Consider the following 23,792-nt stretch of genomic DNA (forward strand, 5'->3'; position numbering starts at 1 on the left):
AACTACAAGTTTATACTTATTAAAATAAACGATGCTGAAAACAACAGTTGTTGATTCCTTCATGCCTTACCATAATCTGCTGTAGGTTGGTAGCAGACAAAACTAACACGTGTGGTTTGTTCTACCCCTTTACTGAAAGTTGATTTTTGTTTTGGGCAGGGACCTGGAGGGAAGAAAACAAGTGAGACACCCCTATAGGCATGGATATGTAGACAGATGTGGTTTACACATCCATATTCACACAACAATATAACAGAGAATAAAATGGCAGAACAATTTTCTCAGTGGTGTAAGAGTTTTTACATACACACACACATGTGTGCATATATATTGCATTTAGTTATCAAAAGATCTTGGATATCTTAGAAAAAATTGATTTGATAGTGAACATCCTAGACGATGAATGTATCCTGTCTTACACATTAGGATAATTCCGATGGTACTTTCTGGGCTTAACAATTCCCATGTAAATTGTTCCCAGAAGTAACTCTCCTCCTTTAGACCAGCTAGTGCAGTCATTCCTTACCTTCTGCACACTGGCAGACGTTGGCATGGCACAGCTTTGAGAGCATAGGACTGTGCTTGGGGGCACTGTAGAACACACTGCACCTCCTGTCTGTGGGCAGGGAACAAAACAGCTTGTTATGGGAGAGCTCAAGTGGAAAAGCCTGTACAGTGCAGTACAAACTATGTTTGCAGCCCAGCTTTTCCCTGGTGCAGAGAAAGCAGAACACTGAGGGGTCAGACATACGTCAGCAGCTCCCAAAGACCTACAGCTTAGGCACCTAGAGTACATCATTGCCTTTCAAAAGTTTGAGGTTATTTTTGTTCAGTTTGGTTAAATTTTGTTTGGGCATTTTTTAGTTGTTGGGGCTTTTTTATTTTTGTTTTTAGGTTGCACTCTTCCCTCCCTGCATGCCCCCCATTTTTTTTTTTTTTTTTTTTGTTCCTTCTGGAAATCATCCATCTTAAAAGCTTCTTTAGACCATAAAACAACAGTGAACACTGCACTGTTGCAGAAGAAGAAGATAGGATCAACCAATAGTTAGTGGTTTAAACACATTGTAAACTGTCTTGGATCCCTCTGTTATGGCAAAGTAGAGATTTGACCTAATTTTCAAATATTGTTTGCATAACTTTGGCAAATGGGGATGATTTGCATTTAACCTTTCTTTGAATGAAGAACAAGACTGCTTTCCTTGGCAAGCACACTTCAAAAGTCAAACCTCTAAGACTGCCTATCTTAGATGCATAAAGACACAGCCTGACAAAACAAAATGTGAGTGAAAGCTTAAAAGCATTGTGAGAAACAGGAACTCAGGAGATCTAATTTAAAAATCCATGAGTGTAAAAGTTCATATTTTTAGTTCATTAGCAATACTGGACCATTCCTGAGAAGATCTCTGTTTAGATAGTCTGAAGTAACTGGAAGACAGTTATACAAAGCTGGTTATTTTATCACTCAACAAAATTACATGGTTTCACACACTAGATCAAAATCAACTTTCTATAGACTGGAGGGGTTTTTTGAGAGTCTCTCTTTCAAGCACTTACGTATAATTTTTCTGTGCCCTTACCAGGGTTGTAAAAATCATAAAGGATGGCATTTGCTGGCTGAACCAAGCCCATAGGATTGATTTGCTTTGCCCCAAATGATATACAGTCTGGGTCTGGTCCACTTGGGAGCTGGAGGAAAAAGGAAGAACAGTTTTGAATGAAAAAAGTAACTCTCCTTAGTCAATTCCTCAATGTTTGTGCCTATTCTAGTTGTTGAATACTTGTTCTGATGGCATAGCTGAGTTAATACTGGTAGCTGCTTTGGTTGTAGAGGTGAAGCAATTCAAGTGGGTGTAGGGTGGAGTCATTATCCAAAATATTGGGAAATATAAACAGAGACTAGGGGTCCTGCTGTTTAAATTTGTTTGTCACTATATGGATCTTGGTCTTGACATGCAAGATGTCCATGTGGAATTTACAGGACCACCACTTAACACTTCTGTTATGTAAGAAAAGCAACCCTCCTGGCTAGAGAGGGAGAGGATTTCTCTTTTTTTTCTTGGGCCAAAGGCTAAATCTTGAATATGAACTACATCTCCTTGGATGTGGAAAGGTGCAAGATGAAGGTGTGCGTTTCCCTTTTTCCCGTCCTCTGTTCTTTCCACTGAGCTGTTCAATAATAATAAATGACAAAAATTACAGAAAGGTAACTGAGAGTGAAAAATACAAAAAAATATTCTATATGCTATCTGAAATAGCAGGGATTAGAAAATCATTGGGTTTGCTTACCTCACCAAAGTAGAGCAAAATCTTCCCTTCCTTGTACTCAAAGTGCTGAATGTACCTGTCTGAAGCTGTTACCAACTGCAGGAAAACGAAGAAACAAACAAATGAAAACAAACTCCTGGCAGAACAGGAATACCTTTGCTTTTTTTATTCTAAGTTAATTTTTTTCAGTCCTCTTTTTTCCTCCCTAAAGAGGACATTGCCTGAGAGCACGAAACTGAGCAAACTAATTTAGCTAGCTAGCTATCTATCCAAAATCTGTTTTCCCGTGTCTCTTCTATTTTTGGAAAGATTTTGAAAGAAAAAAAATCTAAAGACTTTATAAAAGGTTACATAGAAAAGTGTCTTTCTAACCTGTTCAAGTTCCTTGGTGTCAGGCTCCAACCCACTCAGCAGAGTGAGATCAACCAGGGACATCTTTGGTACTTGGGGACCTGTGGACCTTTATAAGGGAGATGGTCAGCAGTGAACACCTGCACTGAACAGCCAAACAGGTTGCTTTGAAGAGTCTGGCTTTTCAGGCTTGCTAAAGGTGAAGCAAAACATTCCGCTCCATTTAATTATCCTAAGTGGATTTTAATTTGAAAATTAGCTGCCAAATTCATTTAAAAGTCACGAGGTAAAATGAGTCATCTAGTCAAATGGTCATCCAAAACCCAGATGCCTTGCCTGAGTTTTTATATAGGCCTTACTTGGATCTGATAGGCAGAAAAAATCACCTGTAAATGACAGTTCATCCCACCTTAAAAACATTGTTGAAGCCAATGAAATAAACAGCACTGACAAAGTATCTGTTCTCTATTACTTACAAAGTGGAGATAGGAAATGAATTTATCTAAATTTTTCATGGACTAAGTCAAATTTACATCTCTTTGTTGTCTGAGGCAAAAATCTTCATTGCTGTAATTATCCACTAAACTTATGTATTGGATTTCCAATCTTTTGGCTTTCACCATCTCAAAAATCAGGTATTTGTGTCAGTGCTGGAAAATGAAATTGTTCTGCACTCACACAGAGTACCTTGACATGAGATATTTTACACACACTTAGTGGTACTTCAGGAATTTTAATTTTGGCACTCCCCCTTTCCCATAAAGGATTCACTATAGTATAGGGAAGAAGAATGGTGATGTAATTCATGCCTTCAGTTGTTCTCCCATGTCTTAACCACAAGTAATTTCACATTATTATCTAAGCCTCAGCCTAACACTTAGTAGAACAGTGATGCAGAACAGTGGATCTGCTAGCTGATAAATGTTACATAGCAATTAATGGGGAAGATGATGCTTTGGCCAGTATGCAATTCACTGATATATATTAATATATCCCTCATTTTTCATTAACAAGGGAGAATGAAAAATGGGAATTAGGGTAATTTCAGTCCTCCCTGCCATTGCTCATGCTACTGTTTAGAAGAGCGGATAAAACCACTGTCTTCAAGGCTTTGACAAAGGTCTATGGAAAGCCAAAATTCTACTGGGGAGCAAAACCTGCTTCTTCCATCCTGCTCCTCTCTAGAAGAGGAACCCAGGACAGCCACAAATTTGTGTGTCTGAGACCAATACCAGGCTGTAAATGGGAGCAAAGACAATGCTGCATAGGAGGGTTTCTTTCTTTCCTATCTCTGCCTTTGCCAACTTCTTGTCACAAAAGAATATCCCATCTGCCTTCTCTTCACCAGCATCTCTCCAGAAAGTGATGAAACTCTCCTACTGCATTCCAGCTGGATTTTCCTTTTTTAAATAAAGTATTATTTTCAATTATTAGCCTGACAAATGCTTTAGAGTCTCCCCAGAGTTTGATGGGGAAGAATCTGCAGTGGACATTTGAAGTCTATGTAAGCAATGTAAATAAATCTCATCCATTGTATGGAAACTTTTCCTCCTGCCATGGGAGAGAGAACACACACTTACAGTGTATGCAGACTCACTAGATTGGATGCTGAGTTTGTGGATATGAAGAGTGTGACAAAGGAGAATTACAAATGAATGAAGAGCTGATCTAGCAGACCTACCTGACACAGACTTTGTATTGCAAGGATTCTGTTTTGCTGGGAGTGGTCACATCCCTTTTTCTTCTGCTGTGGATATCAAACCAATCTATTTTAGACAGTGTCTCAAACGTGCTGTTGCTTGTAGTAGTCAAGTCCTCATAATCATTGTCCTCATCAGAGTAGTCAGCTTCTGGAGGTGAGAGACATGGTCAGCCATGCACAAATTTGCCTGCACAAGTTTGGCTCCTTTTGGTATAATGATAAATACCAGTGGGCAGTCACGCCATCACAGTGAGTTTTATAATATTTTCTGTACACTGCCTCAGTGTTTCCAATTCATTCAGAGTTATAATTTTAGGGATAACTATAGTAAGAATAACTAACAAACCTAGGTAAGAATGGGGTTTGGGCTATGCATAAATTTGTAAAGGAGAAGACCTCCCTCCAAAAGTTAACAATTCAAACAGAAAAAACAATGCAGACATAGGCAGAGATGATGATGAGCACACACTTCAGGTGATGGAAAACACATTCTTGCTCATCTGAAAGGCCTATGACAGATCTGCCTCAAAGAATTTTAAGCCCACATGGTAGGTGCCTTATTAGCCAGGGATCTGAGCAGGGCTTTCCCCTCTGTGAAGGGAGTTACCTCCCCTTTCTCAAGAACACTTTCTAATGGTATCTGTGTTAAGTACCTGCTGCATCTACAGCCACTCAGTTATTATACTGTTTAAGAATAAGAATAGTAAGCTAAATGAAACAATGACTGGGTAGAGTTCAGAGACTTCTCTTTTTCCCTGATTCATTAATTTGTTCCCACTTTCCAAGCCTGGAAAACTATGAAGCATCATTAGCAGCTGGCCAAATGTGTCACCTTTGAGACCCAGCCCCTGCCCTTTTCACTCACCAGAGTACTTAAGGCTCCCTTCCACTTCCACTGTCAAAATCAAATCATTGCAGGTGTTGTTCTTCAGCTCAGGTGACCAGTACATTTTTAATATCTAAGATGAACACACAAAGAGCAAGCCACTAAAAATATCATATAAATGACAAGGAATTTACCCATTAAGGACTCCAACACATGATGATGGGAGCGTGGAGAGAAAGACCAGACGCCCAGTGGGACAGATTGGTCACAGAGAACTGTCACAGATATAAGAAGGTCCCACATACAACTCACAAATGGTGTGGGACTCCTTCAAGATAACTCTCCATTCCCAAACACAAAGAGGTCTTTCAAATTCTAGCCACCTCTATCACCCTAGACATTTTATGGATTTAATAAAGACAGGAAAATTGACTGTGTCTATGGGAAGGTTTTAGGCCCCAGATTTTAGAATTTTGGAGGTAGGAATACAAAGGTTGAGGCCATGGCAAGTAAGTTTTCCCTTTGGTTTCAAAAAGATTAAAAGAAATCCAACAGGAGTCTGGATTTTGAATTTACAGCTTACACTCATTGTCCCATTTCCTTTGCCTTGTACAGATACTTCGAGTTTTCTTCCAAGTTCAAACTGCAAACCAAGGGAAAAGGAAGATATTTAGTCTGTGTTCACCATTTGATCTATTGTTTTCCTGACACCTTGACAGTCTTCTATGCCTTTAGCCCCCCAAACCTGGGTAGGGAAAACTTTCAGCTATGGAAGGAATTATGAGATCTCATGTCTCAAGATTTTAAATGTACTGAGCTAATGCATCTTACTCTGCTCTTTTAGGGCTCAGTAGATGTATTTTACCAATGTCAGTCCCTCCTTTGTATCCTAGACTTCACATTTTCACAGTTCCAGACACAATGAAGATCAAAATATTCCCCTTCTTCCTCATTCCCTAGAAGGACTCGGGTTCCTGGCTGCTCTTTGCTTTTGGGAGAGATTCATGCCACCAAAGTGCTCAAAGAGGCAGGAAAACATCTCTAAAGTGTGTTGCTAAGCACCTGCTGGTTTTGGGGGTTTTTTAACTTTAAAAAATTCTGTTTTACAGATCAAAGTATTTCAAGGTATGAGAAATCATCTATACCATGGTTGCTTAGCATGACAAAATCTAGGCCAGAGGATTTGATTTCTCCTTTTTGAGGGGAAAAAAAACTCCATTCAAAACAACCAGTGGTTGTATACCTCTAGTTGCTTCTGAAATTCTTCATGGGCATCAGTCAGAACAATGGTGTAGTAATTTTGCCTTCCAGGTGTTCCCAGTCTGACAGTCAGGTCAGTGGAAACAGGGTTCAGTGTCTGGATGCTGTATGCTGACAGAGCTTCTAAGGCCACCACTGTGTCCTAGGTGAGAAAGAAAAACAAAAATCTAGCAGGTATGCCAGGTTATTTCAACAACATGTGAGATGACATTGTCAGTCACCTTGAATTCAGTTTTATGCTTTGAAGTTCTCCTGCATTTGTCTGTTCCTACTTACAGATATTATTCATTTAATTTCCCAGCTTGTTCTTATAGCACTAAAATTGTAAACACATTGGAGTCCTGACCTTAGATTATCCTATTTCTTCATGAGGACAAAGAATTTTTCTCTGTTGGCTTTTAACTCTTTTAATTTGCCCATTGCTAATTAATAATACAAAATGTTTACTGCTTCATACATCAAAGAAGTTGAAAATTAACTGTTATGATGCTTTCAAATCTAAAGGAAAAAGTTTTTAGGGGGCTTTTATTTCCTTCCCTCCCCTTAAGACTCCCCCTGAACTGGTGGTCAGGCACCTGTGTAGAGCAGTATCCTCCACCATAGTTCCTCCTCTCTGTCAGCCACGTGGCAATAGGACTGGCATATTCCATGTCTTCCAGGAGCAAGGTCTGGAGCAGGGCATAGGCAGTGGTTTCCACGGAGACTGCATTGTTGCCATTTCCCCAGTAGCGCTGCTGCTTTGCTGCAAGAATAACTCAGTCCTGAATCCCCTTGGCAGAGACATTTGCCCAAAATCACTATTGTTCTATACAGTGGATACTTCATGTCATGGCACTGTGGAACCACAAGATACAGAGGCTTCTCTGAGAGCAACAAATCAGCTGGGAAGCAAAGATAATGGAAAAGAAAAGCCACAATTTTCAATTTTGATTTCTCCAACCATCACAGTCTAATGATCCCATTGTACAGCCATGTCCATCTGATGGAATGGTAGCGTTGTGTCTGGTGGTCCCTCAGACATAATAGTATTAATTATGGCCACAAATCCAGCCTTGATTAAGGAAAAGCATATTCCCTATGCTTAGACTAGGGCTGTTAAATTTTACTGTGTTTACCAAACACACTGGGAAGTGTATCCAGGATGGTGGTGCAGCCACACATCTGACTGACTCAACAGTCACCACAGCCACACCCCGTGGGGGTGAGTGGTGACATCCATGGGGAGCTGGGACAAAGCACTCAGAACTGGTGGGGGGTTTGAAAGCAGGTGGGCTGGAAGAGAGACATCTTCCCTCTGGACCACAAATCCCATCTGGACTACTCCGGTACGTTGCTATTTTCTTGTACAAAGTTTCTCCTTTCTCATTTGGCTTGGAAAATTTTTTTTCTTTCCAAGGGAAGCAGAAAACACAAATATTTACTGTGGTTTTGTTCCAGTTCCAAAATCAGAGAAGGTCACGATCCAAGCTTCACTATGCTGTCACTATATAGTGATACTATTTTTGAAAATTACATATTAAAATGTCAAATATTGAATATTGAATTATGCAATTTAAATAATTAAATGTATTTCACATGTACATACACAGTTGCATAAAATTAATTTTTCTTCATTTACTTCAGGTTTTTTTTGTTCATTTAAGAGTGTTTCCATTAGGAAAAGTGCTTTTTAGAGGGATTTTTAAGAATGGTTACCAGTACCTTCATCAAAATAAGAACAGCTCCTTAATTTTTCATTCACAAACTGAGCATCTTCACTATCAGACTGCACAAGTGTCAGAGCATAAGCAGTGATGACTGTAGAATAGCAGTCAGTATTTCTTGAAAATTGATTTTTCATGTAAGCCACTGTTCTTCTAATCACTCGTGCCTGTGAAAACAAAATGGATCCATTTGTAAAGATCTCTGAGACCTGCTAACTGTTATTTCTGGCACCAAGAAAGTAGTACTAGGAAATTAGAATACTTCATTGGAGTAATTTTTAAGACAATTATAATAATATTTGCTTAGTGATTAAAGCCATTGATGATGCAGAGCTTAGCTCAAAACACCTTATTTTACATTAGGCCATGACATCTTTTCCTATCCACCCCAGATGTAAGCAGATTTTAAACTCCTCATTTGCAGTTCTCCAAGAGATGGTAGGGTGGATATGCCATTGTGCAATAGCCTGAAGACTTAAAGAGACAGGCTTCCTACCACATCAGGTGATGGGTAGACAGGCAGGGTCTGTTGCAATGCTATGGTTACGAAGGCTGTCATAGCCAAATCCTCTTCTGCTGTCTTAATGCCACCCTGAAAGATGAAATACGAAAAGGAAAAGTTAAATGTGCATGCATACACTTATGATTAAATCTAGAAAAATCACTTTCCATAAAGTCAAGGATTTTCTCTGCAAACCCTCTGACCATGTACCATGTAGCTGTTGCCTTAAATTTTTCTCAGTGATATGTGTCCACCTAAAGTATATCTTCTATGGTTGCATTAACAATGTAAGAGATCAGGAACTCACCATGTCCTTCAGTTGATAATCAAATATTTAGTTATTTATCTTACAGCTATCTACCATTTCTCATTGGAACATGCATGGTTTCAGTTTTCAATCACTAGGAGTGTGGAATTGTTTTTATTTCTGTGCTACTCTCTACACACTAAAGAGCCCTTTACCTTACAGACAGAACTTCTCTCCTGTAAAGGTATTTATACAACAATACTAGACAATTTCTTATCCCTCTCTTTGATAAAGAAAACACAGTGCTCTCATTGGCTCTTTTCTCATGACAGCCCTTGAAATGTATGTAAAATGGAGGATTACATCAGATTGAACACTGGCCAAAAAAACCCAAAACCCTTTGACCAGTCCTTGAGCTACTTGTTTCTTTTTCCCCAGTAGTGCTACATCAACTGTGAAATTAGCTTTGAGGGTGAAAGCCTCACTAGTTATTTGACACAGATCATTAAAAATATTAATGACTGTTTTTTCATATATATATATATATATATATATATATATATATATGGTCACTACATTGCATTTTCAATTAGTTCTGGAAGATGCACATTACTTTCCTAGACTAAATTCATGGGCAGTATAACAATTTTGTGTGTCTGGACAGTTACAGAGGATGTGTAGACCAAGATATGCAATTGGAAATTCTGATTAAGTGTTAACATTTTCTTTTTTCATCATGGCCATGGTGAAATACTGAAATAGGTTATCCAGACAGACTGAGACATACTCAAGACTCAGCTGGACATGGCTTTGCACAGTCTGATCTAAGTAGGACTGTTTTGAGCAGTGTTTGGACTAGATGAGCTCTGGATGCCCCTTCAGAAAAAAGTTACAATTCTACACTCTATTGCCTTTGGCACTAAAGGCTTATATTTTTACCAAACATATGACCCACAGAAGTAATTTTTAAGTGCTCTGTAGGCATAGCTGAAAAAATTGCCTAAGACAGTATAAAAAGATAAAGATGGTGAAGTGCTAGCTATGCATCTGACATAACAGATCTGTTAAATTAATTTTACATTGCAGATTTTGTACCTACATTACAGATTTATTCTCTTCAGGTGCATTTCTTGTTATTCAACAGCTCACGTTATTCCTTCCAGCCCCTAATAGCCCTAAATGCACAACAAATTCTTCTAAATAGGAATGACCTACCTGCATTGACCTGTCCAGTACAGGATGGTGGTCATGGAATGAACCATCTGGCTGCTGTTGATTCACCAAGTAGGAGATAGACTTGCTTATGTGATTGTCTTGGATACTGAAGTATTCTCTACTCCTTGTGAGCACTTTAACAATGAATGCAGTTAACCTACACAAAAGAAAGTTTTCCATATATTTATTTCCATATATGTCCATATATTTAAAGAAGACTATATTGACAGGAAGATAAACATACTAGTTTTATGCACAGACTCATATTCAATGCAGTGCACTCACTGCAACCTAGTGAGTTATTGTTCAACATCAGCTTGAATATTTCTACCCTGTGGCAAATGCAAAATAATTGGCATAAATCTCTTTCACCAAAGACTGAATACGCTCAGAGAATTTGGTGGCTGATTGTTCATGGCAAAAGTACATAGGCAAACCAGATTTTCAAAATCCATTGCCAAAGAAAAACTTATGATGCATCAAATGATAATAGAGGTAAATTGGAAAAAATCCCAGCCAAATAAAACCCCAAAAATAAAACCCCAGGAAAAGAAGATCACTTGCCATACACTACTGGGGGTTCTTTTAAATGTTCCATAGGATCCATCCTCCTTCTGATACTCAAGCAGTCTAGTGTAACCTGCATGAACAAGAGAGCACATAACTGTTCAGAGAACATCTATATTTATTGGGTGCTTTTCTACACCACTTGTATTATAATGGACATGTTTTGTATTGAATGGTGGAAGAGTTCATGGAGGTGTTCACTGGGGCACTAAGGAGGAAATGACTGGGTCAGCAGAATTTGACACAGAAAAATCACTGGGCTTAAAAGGTCCTCTGTCTTGTTTGACTTAATTGAGCCATGAAAATAACCTGAAAACTTCAGATACTTATGGTCACAAAATGTTTTATGTGTAGTGAATATTGGGAAATTATTTCCCATTATTGACAACTTTTCAAGCTCTTGATTTTATGGTGCATTGGATCAAAAAGTATACAAAACATTGTCTATTGGGTCAGACACAGTTTTAGAAATCATGGGTTGTGGCTTCTGATATTGACTGCTACTATTTTGATAAAGTTTGTATCATAGCCACATAACTCATATTTTACACTGATGAACTTCAATAAGAAGCAATAAAAGCATAATGTAGGGACCAAATGATGCTAATAATACCAAATACTTATTAGCAGGATCCCATGTTATCCAGTCCTTTTTTTGGCAGTCTTGGATAAATAGGCAAAGATCTCCATGCAGCAACTGCTAGCATGCTTTTAATTTCTATTTATACACTTGTTTTTTGTTGATGGAATGTGTTTAAGGTCAGCTGTACTTGTTCCAATACTGACAACTCCCTGTGTTAGTTCCTGTGATCTGGGACATTTCCACATACTGAGATCCTGGCTTTGCTGTAAATTTAATACCAGCTTTGGATTACATCTTGGAGTGCTTCCAGAAGCAGGCTTGCAGGTGTCCCCTCCCTAAGGAAACTCCCTCCCTGGCTTGGCCCAAGGCTGCTGAAGTCCTTCTGGCTTATGTAATGATGAATACAGAAGTGGGGAAGGGAAGGTGTCAATATCATGATTAGCACTGGAAGTTTCCTTCGCCACACTCCTCTTGACAGCCACAGACAGGTGTCTACATCCCAACTGGCTATCATAAGCAGCGTCTGTGGGACACTGCTGTCTGTGGGAACCATGGGGAGAAATAAGCATTTTTAGGATGTCATTTATATTGGTTGATTTTGAACACTGGGAGGTAATGAACAACTGGCCTTTGCTATCCATTCACTCTGAAAGGAATTTTCATTGATCAGCTCAGATTTTACTTTCTACTTCTAAATTAGGCAAGAAGGAGGATGGGCTGTCAATGTCAATACCATCCAGTGCCAGATGCTGGCAATTAGTCTCCTAAGCCTTTCTCCCATGTGTCTGTCTGCAGACTGCCAGGGGCATTTCTGTGAGGCTGTGTTAAGACAGCAAGCACTCCTTCAGGAGGCAGCGGCAGCCAGTGTGCAGTGCAAAGGGATAACAAGGATCCCATCCTTTGTCTTCTGGTTGGTTGGTCTTGTTTTGTTTTTTCCAGCCTACCTTTTTCAATCATACTGATGGCTTCCTGCTTCCGTTCGGGGTTAAAGTTCACCCACTGCTCACTGGCATCCAGGTACTCTATGGCATACACTGCAGGGGCCATTTTCACCATCGTTTGCTCTGCACAGCCTGTGGGCACCTGAATCAGCTTCTCAACTCCACTGAGACTCAGACAGTTTCCAACAGACTCATCCATAATGTTCCCTGTTGTAAAAAATACAGGCTGTAATACACATCTTGTTTAAGAGTGATCACCGTCATATGAAGAAAGGTGATCCTAAATACAGGCTGACCCTCCGGCATGGCTTGATAGTCCTCACTACTCAACACTATTCTTAGCTGCCTGAGACTTCATAAAACTCTTTGAAGAAGGGCAAGGATGGGATGCCAGGCCCTGGGAAACCTGGAGAAAGGAGGCTGGCACAGCGAAGGAATATGAAGGAGAATGAGTCCTCAGGCTACTGGAGGCAGGGAAGAAAGGAAAGGGGGAAAGACTGGTGTATCAGGTTTGGGCTGGAGAAGTCTTGTCAAACCAGCCCTGATCCTCCCACAGAAGGATAAAAAGATTATGCATTAATCATGACAAACATTTTATGTGGTTTTTCTTTTCTGTCTGCAATTTTATAACTTTATGTATTCAATGATCCCTTTATTTTAGAACACTGATTTGAAATGGAAGCCAATAACCTTTGTGTCATAAATGCATTATTTTTCTTTTCGGAGGGGGGGGCTGGGGAGGGGTGTGGAGTATTTCTCATTAATAAAAGTACTTGCTAACAGATATTTTTAAAATACGTAAGCATAAGTGTGTATATTTATATACATGTGTGTGTGTACAACTATATTTGATTAAATGAATATATGATTGTACATATCTCCTCTTCAGAAAAATGGAACTCTCCAGAATCTATACACCAGAGTCTGGCATCCTTATTTCTGAAATCTAAAGCAGGTTTCTGCAGCCCTCCACACAGTGTGGGGTTATTAGGGAAGATGAGCTCTTCCCTTCACCTTTGGCTTTCCCATAATGTTAGTCAGAGCACAGTGAGGAAGGATGGATCTCATAAAGCTATTATATCCACTACAACCAAGAAGGAATAATTAGAAAGAGGAAAAGGTACCATTTCAACCCTGGGGATGTTTTGTTTTATGACTTAGTCATGTCACATATTTGAGTCATAACAGAAAAACCAGGAGAAAATGGAGACTTCCTATGCAGGAATGAGCAGCACAAGAGGGCCTGTCCTTTGTCACCTATGGAGAAGCTGTTGACAAAAAAATTACATTTACCTTTCAGGCTAACTAACACGTGGCTATCAGAACCTGGTACCATATTAGATGGTCTGCTCAGGTCCACTGTATGGGACTTCACTGAAAAAAAATAAAAATAGATATCAACATCCAGACTTAAAAAAAAACAAACAAACAAACAAACAAACAAAAAAAAAACAACAACAAAAGAAACCACACCAAACATACTGTAATTTTAGAAAAAAATGTACTTGTCTTTCTAATAGTGATTTAATTTTTAATCTTTGGCAATATTTTAGACTTGAAAAAACCTTTGTTTTTAGTACATTTTTAAGGCCCATTAGTGAACTAAAAAGATACCCAGTTAATAGATAAAGAATAGTACCTTGAAAAACAAAAGTAATATAAATCAATTCTAAAAATTTAGAATTGGGGTGTTTTTTCCTTTCACGAGTCTTTTGCTATGTATTGGATGGTTAACCAAAGGAACACGTGTGCATTATGAAGTATTTCATTGCACCCATATTTCACTCCCCATTCTTACTCCAAATCTCATTTGTATCTAACCCTTCTGGGTAACTTACAGCCACTGTTAATGCAAACGGTCTCTTCTTCTCTCTGTAAAACACCTTCAGCCTGCACAATTGAAGAAAGAAAAGTAAAAACGTTTGCAAGCACTCACACCTGAAATTAAGCCGCAAGAAACCTGCAGGCTCCACCCGAGCACTGGGCCAGCAGGTGGCACAAATTAGTGATTTTGAAGGGAGGGTTCTCTCTAGGTAAAACTGAGCCTTTAAATCAGAATTCCACTTTCCCAATTAAAATACTAATAAACTTTGCTGAATTTTTTGTGCTACTATTGAAAAATTTCCTTGGATGAAATTCCTTTAACCAAAACCAACTCCCAAAAAATTAAACTTCAAAGTTTATTCTCAGCTTTGTGACCCATCAAGTCAAGTTCACAGAGGAATTCATTTTTGTAAGCCTCTCATGTATGAAATTAATGAAATTCTGAGTACATCTTGGGTGTAAAGCTTAAACATTTTTTTCTTTCTGATTCCTCGCATCCCTCTTCCTACCACTTCAGTTTTAATAAAGCTTTTTTAATAGCTATTTTTAGTGTTTTGGTGTAACACCGAACTCTGAGACTGTGTCTATATCTACAAAAGTTATAGCCTTTAACAACAGCAGGTTCCTAGCATCCTCATCCTTACCTACATGGTAATACCTGGCATCAGGGGTGCAAGGATTCATAATTTGCACTTTTTTTGTGGATGGAAAAAAGCCCTCCATGGATGACTTAGGTACCGTAATGAGTCTGTGTTGGCACTTGAAAAGTAATTTTTTTAAAATGGCTTCTCCTTTTTATAATTTTGAAAGAGAGCTAAGGTATTAAATAATCAATACAGCATCTGTGTTTGCATGTTTTGCATATGTTTTACCTATGCAATTGTTGAGTGAAGACTGATCCATTGACCCAAAGGAATAAAATAGGGTTTAACCTTATTACTAGCAGAGAGCATTTCTTTCTCGAAAGTTTGCTAGATGGACATCTTCAATCTTGGCTTCACAAGGAAAAGAGATGAAGCAGGGAGAAGTTAAAGATTCTAAGGCAGGCACTGGTTGAAGAAGTTGTTGCTGTGTCATGGGTAAAGAATGGGTTTTTTTCCATAGAGAACAAACATTTCCACATACCACACAGGGGCCTAATTTTTTTCCCCTCAGTCCTTGCTGAAAAGCAGATTTCCTGAATTGCTTCCAGCCTCATATTTGTACCATTTCACTCCCTCCATGAGAGCTCCACACACAGTGAAGGTCGTATTTGAGGACAATTTGTGAAGTGCCTGCCCTCAATTAGTTATACATACCACAACTTTGAGATTCTTCCTAATGCTATCACTGTGCCCAGAATCCTGGTCGAAAGCCGTAATGGTGATTGGAATTTCTCCCACAGCCAGAGGCACAACTGAGAAGAAGGCTGGTGTGGCTGTGTTCCCCTTAGCCAGCAGGGACAGCTGCACAGCCCTCGCCCTTGTCTCTGCAGTGCACAGCCCCTTCACTGCATCCATCTTCACTGTCACCTGTGGGGACAAGGCCATGCCCAAGATCAGTCGTAGTGCATCACAGGGAAAATACCTCTGATGCCCCTTCCAATGTAAATTGTTCTGTGACCCCATGGTCTGTTAACATTCAGCTATATTGATTAGGGCTCTGAAGGTAAATCAGCTGACATTTCTTCATAGCATTGAACTTGAAACAGAGTTTTGGCCTATCCCTGAACCACAGTGAAGTAAGAAGGATAGTGCATTTTTATACAACGCAGCTGTACACAATTCAATGCAGTTCAGAGAATGCTGGTTGGGAAACGGGAAGAAGTGAAAAAAAAAGTATCAGCCTTTGGATGATGGTGGCCCTGAGCCCAGTGACAACTGTGGCCATATGCAGGACTGCAGAGGAGTCACATGAAGAGAAAAAGTGGCTCTGTGTTGTATGGTCAACTGGATGATGTTAGCTCACTCATACTCATTTGCCTCTGTATTTTGTGTACCTTATGAAGTGTCAGCAAGTGTCAGTGACAGCAACTGAGTATTGTCCAGGGCAGCAGGCAGCAAAAAAGGAACAGATTGCTTCAATGAAGGGGAAGAAGTACCCAAAGACAAAGGATATGACTATGAAAAACGGTGAGTAAAATCTGCTTTATATGTTAAATTTGATTACCAAGTAGAACTGGGTCCTGTCCTTGGGAAAGCTTTCAAGATAGAAGCATTATGTCTGGGCTGTAGGAGACATTGAAGAGTGGCCAGTCATTCACATTAAATTATTACAAAACTATAGATCTTGCTAGCGAGGCATGCAAGGTACATCAGCTGTTGATAACCCTACCTGGAGATCATTGGGCAGGTAGTTGTAAACCACTGCTTTTATTTCCAGTTGCTCATGTCGTCTGACTGAGTACGGTAATCTCAGGGACACAAAAAAGTCTTTGAAAACTGCAAAGGTGTGGGGGTCAGCTACACAGAACCCTGGGGTGAGAAAAATACACACTTAACATCAGCTAATAAGAAGTTAAATGTCTAATCAAAACTCAGTGCCTGGGGTCCCCTGAGATCACAAGCAGGAGAGGAAAACAGGCATAATCAGAACGCATTTAAACTCATCTGTACTAGGGACCTATCTCTAGTTTGCCCCCTGGAGTCACTGCCATGGTTTTTGAGGAGAGATAAAACTTGGCAGAAGTGTTTGGCTGTACGTTTTGTGAGGGAAACGTGGCCCAGGTAAGTTTTTTTTATTATTATTATTATTTTTTAAAATTTTTAAAAAAATTTGATTATGTTTGTTTTTTGTTTTGATTTTGTTTCTTGATTAAAACACAATGACCTTTCCTTGCTTTCTGAAAATAAACTCCATGGCCATCACTCTACCCCTGGATGAGCCTCTCCTTCCAAAGGGGAGTGGGCAATACAAGACAGAGCTTTTGTCCATCCTCATCAACTCTTAGAAGCACCCAGAGGGCAGCACCTGAGAACCTGGGCTCTCTGGTGTCCAGCCTGTGGCTGCTCCTTTACTGGTTTCCTGGTGTTCTTTTCTGCCTTGGAGGCCACAGACATTCATGCTTTGACATGGCCAGAACCTGGTCCCAGAATTATTCACAGAAAAGTGGTGTTACTACTTCTACCCTTCTTGTGGCTTCCTGGCCGTGTGGAAGCTAAAATCAGATGTTTTACCGAGTGGAAAGAATAAAAGACAGCTTTGATTGTATGATCCATCATCCTTGAGACCCTACTTCATGTTGCTTTCATAAATATAAATCTACATTTTTACTTCTAGTTGGGCTTGAACATGGCATAAAACAAAGAAGTAAATATATGATCAAAGCACTTTGTGTTTTTTTCAGTACAGACTGTTTTATTCTGTCAACATAACTTATCTCTCTTTTAAAGAATACACATTCTCTATTTATCCATACAAAGAAATAAACAAATAAAAAAACTCCAATACTTATACCTTTTTCAGGAGATATACTTATTGCCTGAACTTCCCAGGTAGTTATAGAGTCAGGAACAAAGTTTTTTACACTGAAAATACAAAATAAAATGTTTTAGAAGGCATGTATAAAATGCAAACATTGTCATTTGATGAAGTTTGAGTATTGTAAGGGAAAAAACTTATTCCCTCAGTTGTGGAGACAAAGTACTTGCAAATATTCTGAAGTCATCTGCATCAGATGCTACATAAAGCTGATATTTATATATATTTGACAGTACAAATTTAAACACATTCACCTAGTCAGGCAGTATAGTACCTGTGTTTTCCAGGGCTTTCTATTGCTTCTAAACTCCACCACCAGCTCTCAGGAAAATAGCTGCGCAAGCTGACAGAGGTTTCATCAAACAATTCTTCATGTTCATTGTATTCTGCAAAACAGGAGTGAAATTTCTTTTTGGAAGTCTTTGGCTGCTGACCTTACACTGTCTTGCAGAGTCAACTTGTAAGAGAACAAAAAGTTCTCTGAATGAAAAGATTTCATCTGTGTTTCATCTTATACATTAAAGAAAAATGTTGAAAAAAAGAGCAGTAATGACCATAGTTTGTCACTGAACAAAGAGAGAGTTCCCCTTCCCAACTGCAATAACTATATGTCCCCACTGCTCCATACTTGTGACAGACAGAGGATGAAAGGGGAAATCTGAGAGAAATGATAGCAGAAATAACACTCAGAATGGGATCATTTTAGATGCAAAGTAATTTTTTTCTTCTTTTTTGGCAAAATGAGTTGACACAATGTGTGGTCAGAGATAGACTTTAGGGAGAAGAAAAGAGCCAAAGTTATTCTGGCTAAAGTGGACCTTTCTCATGACAGCATTTTGGATGTATTTGGGTGTTATAACAATAGTACCACTAAAAAGAGTCAAAAATCTGAGAGCACTTAAGAGCCCTGAACACAGACAACCACTCCCTTACCTGCTCTGCTCTCTGTGGCCTCTCTGGGGTGTGGGCAGGGGCCACCAGCTCCTCCATAAAAAGCTAGAGGGGCCAGCAGTGGCTAAAGTGACTCCTGCCTTTTCTCACCCCAAGAAGTTATCCCATCCCACTCCCACCTCCCCAGTGTACAGGTGTGAAGATACAAGGCTGCATGGCTGCTGCTGTGTTCCGGCGCTCTCTGAAATGCTGATGTCTACACTTTCTCCCCAGCCCCATAGAACTAAAATGCCCCTTGACCCTCCCCAGCCACCACAAGAAGGGTAAAAGTGGCAGAGCTGTATGCCACTGGTCCTTACGTCGTGCCAAGCCCACTCTGTTCCTCTGATTTGCCTGCCTTCTGAGGGCTGTGGCTTTCTCACAGCAGTCCTGGAACGCCTTCCTGCATTCCTGGGAGCCGGGAACCTTTGCCAGCCTTTTTGCACAAGAAAACCTCATGGGATTTAATTTCATTCCATCTTGGCAGCATTTTAGTAGAGGAGTGTTTTGGTATCTGCTGGCTGCAATAGAATTAAAGCCCAGAATTAGCGCTTCGTACACAAAAATCAGTATGAAGGTTTTCAGTGTGCTCATTCCTGTCATTCTGTCATTAGCATTAGTTTCTATTGCAACAGCCAAGCTTCAGTCTGGGACCCTGAGAACAGTCCATCCTAAAAACAGCCCACAAACACAGGAGGAAAATATAGGCTCTATGGCATCCTAGACATTCTGTTCTAAGCCCTCTCTTTGCAGTCAGACTGAATTAAAAGTTGAATCTTCTTTGCAGGCTGGAATTCTTAATAAAAATAGAAATATCAATGTTCTCGTTCTTGAATAAAGAGTCTGATTTCAAAAGTAAGGAAGAATCCAACTCCAATCCTTCATGCTTTCTGGCAAGAAAATGAGAAAAAAAATTTTTGCACAAACTGACATTTTATACCAAATGCTATACTAACTCTTCTCTTGATTGAAGCACAAAGTACAAAAGTTGGCACTTCAAAAAGATTCAAAGCAGAATGTCAGGAAAAAGACAGGATTTGTAAAACATCTTCTGACCGTACAAATAATTTTGTGACGGGTGACATGACAGGCTATCTAGTGGAAGTGCTTCACATTTGGGATTTTAAAGTGGTGAACTAGTTTCCATTTACAGACATTATTTGGTTTTGGTTTTTCAGCTGTTTTTCTGCATGATGCATCAGGTCACACAGTATAGTACATTCACTTGTGCTAGCTTATGTCATGTAATGCAAGAACTGGGACTGAAAATATCTTGACTTCCTGACTATCCTTCACTATGCCATTACTTCTTGCCCCTAGATCCCAGACACATCCCTTTGCCTCCCTCTGCTAAGATTTTCAGGCCACCCAGAGGAACAGACATACCAATTCCTGACATTTTTTTCTGAAAATCCAAAGATCTCTTCTGTCTTCTGGTGCCCTGGAGGCATTTATATCCTGGGAAGGCAGAACAGAAGTGCTTGGTCACCATGATATGACAAGAACAAGCCTGATCATTCACATCGTTCAAGAAGACCTGTCTTAGGACCCATCTCATTGACAGAAGACCCACAATTTGAGGGAGAGTCCCACAAATCTTCCAGCCCTAGCCAACTGCTGCCTGCCCCAGCTGAGGTGGTCACCAAAGGACCAGCACCCACCATCTGGGATATCTGAGCTGCCAGAACCTGATGGAAGAACAGAAGACGAAAAATCCAGAGGCAAGGAAGATTTTACAGCATCATAATAAAAATGTTTCTAATTATCAAATCAATCAGCTTCCTCAGATCTATAGTGGTCTTACACAAATTTCTAAAGGGCAGATTACACTTACCTTCCCTAATGTTGGATTGAATCGTGTCTGATATAAAAGCCAGACCAACATCAGTAAAAACTTGAATGCTATTTGCACCACCACCCGCAGAACATCCAAGATCATACGAATTCATAGCATTAAATACCTGCCAAATAAAATGGCACAGATGTGCTGCACACGCTCGAAAAGGATTTATATATATATATATATATATCAGAAAAATCTTGTAGCCTTTGATTTGCAGAAGCAAGACAAACTGGTGGTGCAAGCTGCATTTGGAAGCAGATTAAAGCTGAGGGATGTTTTAGTTAAAGAGGGCTTTCATGCCAAGCTTTTTTAAATTTACAGACTTGTCTGCCATAGGATGGAAATCCCCATCTTAAATATACCACGCATCTTATACATGCCATTCATATTAAATAGATCCTAAATTGCAAAAGAAAAAAACATTTTCAATTTTAGCAAAGTGTTGTCTAAGCAATTAATAGCCATTAATTGCATTTTGATCCTCTCATTAGTAATGGAAAAAAATTGCTTGACTAGTAGATGTGATATTTTGTTCTTACAAGTATCTTACCTTTTTGGCTGTAAGCTTATTTTTCTTATTCAGGATAAAAACTGCCTTATCAACCACAGCTAAGGCAACTTTTCCCGCATGGTCCATTTCAATCTGTAAATTGATGTTGTCTGTTGGTTCATACGTGTCTTGTTCTGTTCTCACTTTAATCTACATAGAAAAGATTGAAACAAAAATATCATATTTGTTAATAAGAAATGAAGATTCTTTGGGCCAGGAGTGCTGTCAGCTGTGACTGTCAGCAGTCAGAAGTTGGGAGACATTCCTGTTTTATGAAGTTTTTGCCTGTGATCCTGCATTTTGGAACACATAGTTGCAGATATTTCACACTGAGGGAAATCATGGGGAACTGAAAGATGTCTTGCAGAATACTGGATGCTGGCTTTCAATAATATTTAAGCACCAAGGGAAATTAAAAGTTTGTGTTAGGAGTTTGTGGAACTGGGGCCTTCAATATAATTTTGTTATTTTCCAGTGGAAAGAAAATTACCATGAAAGACAGCAAAAGACTAATTAATGTACAAAAGTAACCAACTTAAACCAATCTGTAATAATATTGCTTGCTTTCTATCACACACTTGAATGTTTTAGCATGACTGAGTAAACACAGATCTTGTTCTGATTTACACACTTTTGCGGTTTAAGAGGAAGTTGCCATGATTATGATTATGAAATAATAGGGAATTATTATTAGAAATGCCTGTGAACATTACTGAATTTTATGCTTGTACAAATGAAGAATTGGTTTGTCTGTTGGAGATGGATGATTTTTTCTTGAAAACTGTTTCTCCCCCAATGGACTATCATATTATTTTTACAAACCAAACATTTTCAGTGGAAAAAATAATTTTAGACAGATGAAAATTTTCAGCAATTGTGTTTTATGTTATTGGGAGAAGTTCCTCTGTCTTGGATTTTTTTTCATTTTACCTTCTAGTTGCAAAATGACGAGGAGGAAGAGGAGGAAGAAGGTAAAAGAAAGGATTAGAGGGCCCTCTATTTTATCCACACTTCATTTTCTAACATAAACTAGCTTTTTAAAGTGCTTTTGCTACCTAATCTCAGTAAATTACTTTTAATACAAATTAGAAAGCTTGAAATATTACTCCAAATTAATATTTTTCCCCCAGTAAATGGCTTTACCTTCTTCCATGTGGTATACATCACTACAAAACCACAAAGTTATAAAGAGATTATTCCCCCTCAACAATTCTGTGGTATTTTGTGGATTTCTAAAATATAGACTCTCAGAGGGGGTGATTTTTTTGTATGAAACTGTGTTTTTCCTCTCTATGAGGCACAACCTGGAAGCTTTTCTAAGCTATACCTTTTGGCATGACTCCTGATGACTCCTTTTCAATACAAATGACACATCTTTCACTTCATAATCCCAAGTCTGCCAGTACCTAATTCTTTAAAAAATTCTGGAATGAAACAACAGACGCCACAAGCTTCGAAAGCACCTTTCCTTCGCAGACATCCACGACATCCACCCACACCGAATCAGCAATGATCTCTTGCTGGCCCTCGTTCCCAATGAAGTAGTAGGCTAAAAACCGAAAGGCAGGCACCATCTTCTCGGTGATTTTAAGGTTTATTACTTTGTTTGAGGATGGGACCCTTCCTAGAAGCTCAGCTTGTCCCTTTGCCACAACCTGCAAGGCAGAAACAAAGAGAAATCAAATACTGTGACTATGCCCCAGAAAGGGCATTAAGTTGCATAATTTTGCTTTTTTTTTTTTTTTTTTTCCTGAGGTAATTTCTGCTTAAAATATATTCTCTTCTAATGGCATTAACAGTTTTGATTGCCAAGTTGTTTACCAGTACCCTGCACTGTGGTGGTGAATCTCTGCTACACTGGACTTGTGGGCCTGGTTTGAACACAAATCTGTCACCCTCCATTCAATCTTACAGCTTTAGAAAGGATACCCAGATAGTAGTTCTAAATTTAGTCTTCTGCAATGACTGGTCATCATACCCAGGAAGGTACCAGCATTATTCTATCTGTAAATCAGTACTGAACCTTTCAGATGGTGTGAAAGAGTTGGAACAGGAGATTTCAGGATAAAGTACCACAGACTGGTCTTTAACTGATTTCAGCCCATCTTTCACTATTTAACACCTTCCTTCCTATATTATGTTAACTCTATTCATGGGTGGTCAGAGGAATGAAAAAACAGGCACAGTGGCAGAACTGAGAGTGCTCTTCCCTGAACAAAATACACAAAGCTTTCCTAACACACAGTGAATGGATTTCAGGCAGAAACAAAGGCATGCTACAGCCTGGCCTGAAATCCTCACTGCCTTTGTTAAGACAACCAAAGTCTGGGAGAGATCCTCACTGCTGAGCTCCAGCAGCATCTGTCACCATCCCTCGCACATGTCCTGCTTGCCTAGCATTACAACTTCCCAAAGCCTGGCAGCACCAATTCCAGCCCTGTGATACATCATCCATTGAAAACAAACCCCAAACCAACTTAAATCCTAGGGATGCAATTATTCCAATATATCAGAGTCCTATTAAAAATAAATGGGAATTGATATATTGGCACTTATCCTGTGAGATTTAGGCTGCCAAGGGAAATTTGGACAAAGAGAGGGAGAAGGGGATTAAACACATTTCACGTTCAACAGATTCACTCCTGGAATGCGCCCACAAACACATTTGTCTCATTCAGCAAAATAATACTACACATTTTACATGCCCCCAAAATAAGTGCAAAAGAATATAAAAAAGGCAGAATCATAAAAATAATTTCTGGAAAGGACTTAGGGAGATCTCTAGTCCAGCTGCTTGCTCTAAAATGAGACATCACCAGGGTAAGAATGGGTGATGTTTACTCTAGTTAAGTGTTGAATTTTTCTAAGGCTGGAAAATCTCTCAACTCTCTGGGGAATCTCCTCCAATATCGCACTCATCACTAGTGAATAGATTTTTCCAAAATGGATCTTCCAGGCCATAGTTTTTAATTAGTACTTTGTTATATTCTGTGGGACCTCCTCGGACATCTTGTCTCCACTTAA

General features: G+C 39.3%; 1 protein-coding gene across 5 annotated transcripts in view; it reads right to left on the bottom strand.

The window, feature by feature from the left end:
* LOC310924128 (complement C4-A-like) overlaps positions 1 to 23,792 on the bottom strand; it is a 52,154-nt gene that overhangs the window by 5,344 nt on the left and 23,018 nt on the right. For all 5 annotated transcript variants that reach the window (XM_083885303.1, XM_083885302.1, XM_083885301.1 and 2 more), the window contains 26 exons: positions 22,232 to 22,423; positions 20,769 to 20,918; positions 20,210 to 20,336; positions 19,762 to 19,833; positions 18,696 to 18,896; positions 17,720 to 17,831; positions 17,422 to 17,492; positions 16,300 to 16,439; positions 15,285 to 15,497; positions 14,001 to 14,052; positions 13,456 to 13,536; positions 12,166 to 12,369; positions 10,636 to 10,711; positions 10,072 to 10,228; positions 8,604 to 8,699; positions 8,106 to 8,274; positions 6,980 to 7,146; positions 6,388 to 6,546; positions 5,728 to 5,787; positions 5,184 to 5,277; positions 4,298 to 4,466; positions 2,638 to 2,725; positions 2,287 to 2,361; positions 1,578 to 1,686; positions 527 to 616; positions 71 to 163 (listed from right to left, as the gene is read on the bottom strand). In XM_083885303.1, coding sequence (XP_083741429.1) covers positions 71 to 163; positions 527 to 616; positions 1,578 to 1,686; positions 2,287 to 2,361; positions 2,638 to 2,725; positions 4,298 to 4,466; positions 5,184 to 5,277; positions 5,728 to 5,787; positions 6,388 to 6,546; positions 6,980 to 7,146; positions 8,106 to 8,274; positions 8,604 to 8,699; positions 10,072 to 10,228; positions 10,636 to 10,711; positions 12,166 to 12,369; positions 13,456 to 13,536; positions 14,001 to 14,052; positions 15,285 to 15,497; positions 16,300 to 16,439; positions 17,422 to 17,492; positions 17,720 to 17,831; positions 18,696 to 18,896; positions 19,762 to 19,833; positions 20,210 to 20,336; positions 20,769 to 20,918; positions 22,232 to 22,423 — 3,217 coding nt within the window. The remainder of the gene's footprint in view (positions 1 to 70; positions 164 to 526; positions 617 to 1,577; positions 1,687 to 2,286; positions 2,362 to 2,637; positions 2,726 to 4,297; positions 4,467 to 5,183; positions 5,278 to 5,727; positions 5,788 to 6,387; positions 6,547 to 6,979; positions 7,147 to 8,105; positions 8,275 to 8,603; positions 8,700 to 10,071; positions 10,229 to 10,635; positions 10,712 to 12,165; positions 12,370 to 13,455; positions 13,537 to 14,000; positions 14,053 to 15,284; positions 15,498 to 16,299; positions 16,440 to 17,421; positions 17,493 to 17,719; positions 17,832 to 18,695; positions 18,897 to 19,761; positions 19,834 to 20,209; positions 20,337 to 20,768; positions 20,919 to 22,231; positions 22,424 to 23,792) is intronic.

The sequence above is a fragment of the Zosterops lateralis genome, assembly GCF_965231275.1.
Source record: "Zosterops lateralis genome assembly, chromosome: 2".
In the NCBI taxonomy this organism is placed as follows: Eukaryota; Metazoa; Chordata; class Aves; order Passeriformes; family Zosteropidae; genus Zosterops; species Zosterops lateralis.